The sequence below is a fragment of the Egretta garzetta genome, unplaced genomic scaffold (genome assembly GCF_000687185.1).
Source record: "Egretta garzetta isolate BGI_Z169 unplaced genomic scaffold, ASM68718v1 scaffold702, whole genome shotgun sequence".
Lineage (NCBI taxonomy): Eukaryota > Metazoa > Chordata > Aves > Pelecaniformes > Ardeidae > Egretta > Egretta garzetta.
Genome location: NW_009258908.1, coordinates 19,480 through 24,003, shown reverse-complemented (window position 1 = coordinate 24,003; position 4,524 = coordinate 19,480). Strand labels below are relative to the sequence as shown.

The following is a 4,524-nucleotide window of genomic DNA, read 5'->3' as shown; positions in this document are numbered from 1 at the left end:
GATGTGAACCAGAGCAGCGGATGGGCAATCCGCAGCGCCGTGGGGCTGCTGCCACGCTCGGCTGCCTAAAGACCCCGTCTGCATTGCCCCCGCGAGCCGGGCGTGCGGGGCGTACCCCTGCTCGGAGCTGCGCAGGGCAGGCAGTCTGTGCGAAGAGCCTCGCTGGGACGTGGTCTTGGTCGCCTCCCGCTCATCGGGGCTGGATGTACTCCATGAGCAGAGCTCGGCAGGCTGAGGAGCAGGCGGGTGGGGGTGGAGGGACAGGCTGCCATCCCCCCCGCCCCCTGCTGGGAGGCAGCACGGGCCAGCAGCAGTTCACAGCCACAGTGCCACTGGGAGGCGGCAGCCAGAGCCCATCCTGGGGTGACGGGAAACACCTCCGGGCAGCGCCGGGGTTATGGCTGCATCTTGGGGTACAGCCACGAGCTCCGACTGCTCTTACCCTCCAGTGGGAGCTCGGAGCTGCCAAATGCTTGTGGGAATTGCAGTTCTGCAGTTTTGAGGACGATGGGGTAATCTCATCAGTGGTTGGAGTCAATAAGTCATTTTAGGAAACCCCTCACCATCCCGTCTGTAGCAAAGGTAATGAAATTTGCTCTGAGCTCTGCCAGGTCCCTAACGTGGAGTCCTGTGGAATAACTGATTTCATATGTTGCTGAGAGCGTGCGTGCTGCTAACACCCTTGGAGTACTCCCAAGCCCGGGGCTGCAGGAACCAAATCTGTTTCTAGCACTGCTTGTGGTGCTTCAGCCAAACATCAGCAACCCAGGAGGGCTGGGGCTGCCCGGGGGGTGGGAGCTGAGCTGCGCTGCTGCTGTCAGACGGCCCTGCTTACGTTGCTGTGTCCTCTTCCCCGCAGGAAACAGGTTTTGGCTACCAAAGCCGAGGCAGAGAAGGATGGCGTGAAGGTCCCCACTACGCTGGCAGAGTACTGCATCAAAACTAAAGTGCCTTCCAATGACAACAGTTCAGATTTGCTTTACGACGACTTGTACGATGACGACATTGATGACGAAGATGAGGAGGAGGAGGATGCCGACTGTTACGATGACGACGATTCTGGCAATGAGGAGTCGTGACCTGCTCCCTCAATGCCCCTGTACTGCCCTGCCGACTCAGGCCAGAAGGGAGCAGCGGTAACCTAGCAGCAGTCCAGCAAAAAAGTGTGGGGGGGGGATCAAAAAAAAAACTTTTTGTCTCCTGCTGTCTCCTGTTGTATGGATCTGTTTGCTCCTTTTTTATGGACCTCTTAGAGACCCTCCACAGAATGTCTGAATTCTTGCATTCTTAACCCTTTCATCACTGTATTATGATTTCTTTTTAAAAAAGAAACTCCCCTTTTCACTTCTACGAAACGCTCACAGCGAAACAGGTTTGCTCGCGTTTAGATTCTTGAATTAAATACAGTCTTGCATTGAAATGTTTAATGTATTTAAAGCTGGAACAAACCCATTGGAAGCTGGGTTTTCAGGAGCTCAAGTGCTGCATTTACTGGGAAGAAAAAAAAAATCCACACAAAGCAAATTGCCAAGGTTTAGCTGCTCCATTTACAATAATAGCGTGTGTACATTCGTTTAGCCTTGTGGTGGTGGTGGCTTTTCCTTTATAAGGTGTGGGGCGGAGAGTGTAAAGCTACTGTGTGTTGAGCTTGATGGGATTTCACTGAAAGGTACAGTATTCCTTTTCAGCCTGCTCAAGTTAGGAAATAGCTGGCCCCTGGAGCCCCAGAGGGCACAATCAGCTTTCTCTGAAAAAGGCTTGTGATATGAACCCTAAAATAAACACTTAACACTTCACGTCTGTACAACTGAGCCCTGGGTTGCTATTTATTTTTTACTTTTTTTTTCAGACTAGGTTGGGGTTGAAAAAGTTCAGTTTAGCTGTGCTGCTGAGATCTGCTGCCAGCTGCCCCTCTCCAGAGGGAGGAGAGCAGATGTGCACCCTGCTGTGCAGCAGACCAGCATTCATCCTGAACTCCTTTTTGGCAGTGGGAGAGACCGATAGCCTCCTGCCCCAGTGCCTGCCAGCAGCCCTTGCTTCCTGCAGCCCAAATCCAGTGCTGGCCTGAGCCTTCTTTCTGTTGCTGATGTAGGTCATGCGTTGGTAAGTGCAGCTCTGCTGCAGCCCTGTGGGCTCTGCGGGGCCGGCAGGAGGCAAAGCTGCCCTGGGTGCCTGCCTGGGGTGGCCTGGCTCTCCCTGCGCCCGCAGCAGCGGCTGGGGCTGGGGCACAGAGGGGGGGGGGCATGCTGGGCTCTCCCCTGCCAGGGGGGGAAGAAGCTAGAGGGGGAAAAAGGGGGATAAAAGTGGTTGGAGAAGTCTGTAAGGGAGGAAGTCGGGCAGAGGGCCACACCCGCCCACTGGAGAGATACTGAATCCTTTTCTGAGGAGGAAAGTGAGCCTGTGCAGCCCCAGGGGAGAGGGTACACCATGCTTTTGGGCTGGGAGAGGCAGCCAGGGGCAGGGTTTGACAGGCGACTTAGTGTACCAGCTGAAGCATGCTGCTGAGCTCGGCCTCCTGCATGTTTTTGGGAGCTCTTAGCAGAGCTTAGGGTCCTCCCTCCTGGGCAGGGTGGATCCTGCATGCTAGTCTCTGCAGAACCCTCTTCCTCAGTCCCTCAGCACCCTCACCCTGTTGCAGCGTGTTCTTGTTTGGCTGTGGTGCAGAGCTCACCTTAATGCGTGATCCCACGAACAGCGTCCAGCCCTGCCCTCCCACCCTCAGCCCTGGCACCTCCAGGAGCAGACCGGGGTGAGACCCTCCACTCCCGCAAGTACAGAGGCAGTTACCCTGAGAGGAGCTGCGGGATTCGGCATTTGTTTGTGCCTCCCCTTTGTACATCCCAGGGTTTTCAATGGTACGTCACCGGCTGCGGTCCCTCGACGGGTACTTTGGTGGGAGTAAACTTTGTTCTGTGATCAGCTGGGGAGCGGGATGGGAGTGAGCAAGCTCCGTGTGCTGCCCGGAGGGAGAGGAGGGGAAGGCAGCCCTTGGGGAGGGGAGGGAGGCTGGTGGGGCTCTGTTTGAAGTGATCGAGGCAGATGTGTTTTTGAAATGTTGCTTGGCTGCGATTCACCGCAGGGGGATGGTCCCTGCTCCCCTGCCCCGGGGTGCGCTGGTGGTGGGTCCTGCTGTGCCCTGTGGAGTAAAGGCAGCCCAGGTGCTGAGAGCTTGTCCCCCAGTGTTCCCCGTGAGGGTCTGCCCTCCTGCCTGCCTGTTACCTTTGGGACCCCTCCCAAACTGTCCCGCAGGGGCTGCTTCAGCTCCTCCATCCAGCAAGGACTGACTCAGCCCCTGGTGCTTTTTGGAGCCAGCAGCAGGGTCCTCTGCAACTCATGACAGCGTGGGGCACCCGGCAGCTTCCCTCCAGCCCTGGCTGCAGGAGGGCTCTCGGGGCTGCGCTGGGACGGGGGCAGCGGCCTCCAGCTCCCGGGGGCTGTTGGGGGGTGAAGGGGCAGAGTATGGCAGGGCTGGCTGTGCTGACGACTGGGTTTGAAATGAGGATACTGCATCTTTCAGGATTTCCCTTGTACTTTTGACCGTCTTCACTGTATACTCTCCAGTGACTTGTATTTCCAAGCTTGGTGTTGTAAGATGCATTATCATGACTCCTCTGTTACCCTTTTTGAAAGACAAAAAAAGCAACCTATTTTGAGAGCTCCCACATGAACCAGACTAATTTCTCTTCCCCACTGTCCCCGTGCAGTGTCATTGCTTGTTGACTTGCTGGTTTCCTTTTTTTGAGACAAACCGAAGTATGAGGGTGGGTTGGTGGTTTTGGTTTTTTTTTTTCTTTTGCAAACTATTTAAGAGATTGAGGAAAAATGTTTACCTGATCTGTGTATTCTGGTTTTTTTCTTAACCCTTTTCTCCTGTCTCTGCCGATACTAGCATTTACATTTGCAACTACAAGCCCCTTCAAATGCAGTTTTCAACCATTCTGAAACCAGCAGGGTACACTAGATTTCTTAGTAGTTTTCTTAGCTGAAATCCCAGATGTTTTCCTTTTTTTTCTTCAGTATAATTTACAAGAAAGAATTAACTGATGCATTTTTGTGTTGTCTTCCCCTTCAGTAGTTATATTTTGTCTTTTCTGCACATCTGTCTACTAATAAAAATGTGAAATGAAAACATCCCTGTACTGTTAATTCCCTATTAATTGAGCTGGTTTATTTGCATGGGTTACTTAGAGCTTTGAGTAATGGCTCGTCAAGTTTGGTGCTGCTGCAGTATCAATGCCTGTACCTCCACATAAGTGCCTATAAGGTTGGAAAAGACTGCTGCTGTTGGACAGCTGCTGCCTCAGCCCAAGCCTAAAGAAGGAACCAACTGAGGGATGTACTTTGGCAAAAGGCCCCGTGCTTTGCTGTCACATTTACCCTTCCTTAGTCAGGGAGGGGGAGATCAGGGGATGATGGTTCATGGTCGAGGGAGGCCAGCCACAGGGGTGCAAAGCTGCTGCTGCCAGGGGCCTGGGGTGCTGCTGGGGGCCAGGCCCCTGGCAGGGCAGGAGCACAGCACTCCTG

The 4,524-nt window shown here is 54.0% G+C and overlaps 1 protein-coding gene across 2 annotated transcripts in view; it reads left to right on the top strand.

The window, feature by feature from the left end:
- The window catches only part of UBE2R2 (ubiquitin conjugating enzyme E2 R2), a 14,527-nt gene extending 12,459 nt beyond the window's left edge, over positions 1–2,068 (top strand). For both annotated transcript variants that reach the window (XM_035889867.1, XM_035889866.1), the window contains exon 5: positions 860–2,068. In XM_035889867.1, coding sequence (XP_035745760.1) covers positions 860–1,079 — 220 coding nt within the window. In that variant the 3' untranslated portion in view covers positions 1,080–2,068. The remainder of the gene's footprint in view (positions 1–859) is intronic.
- The last annotated feature ends 2,456 nt before the right edge of the window (positions 2,069–4,524 follow it).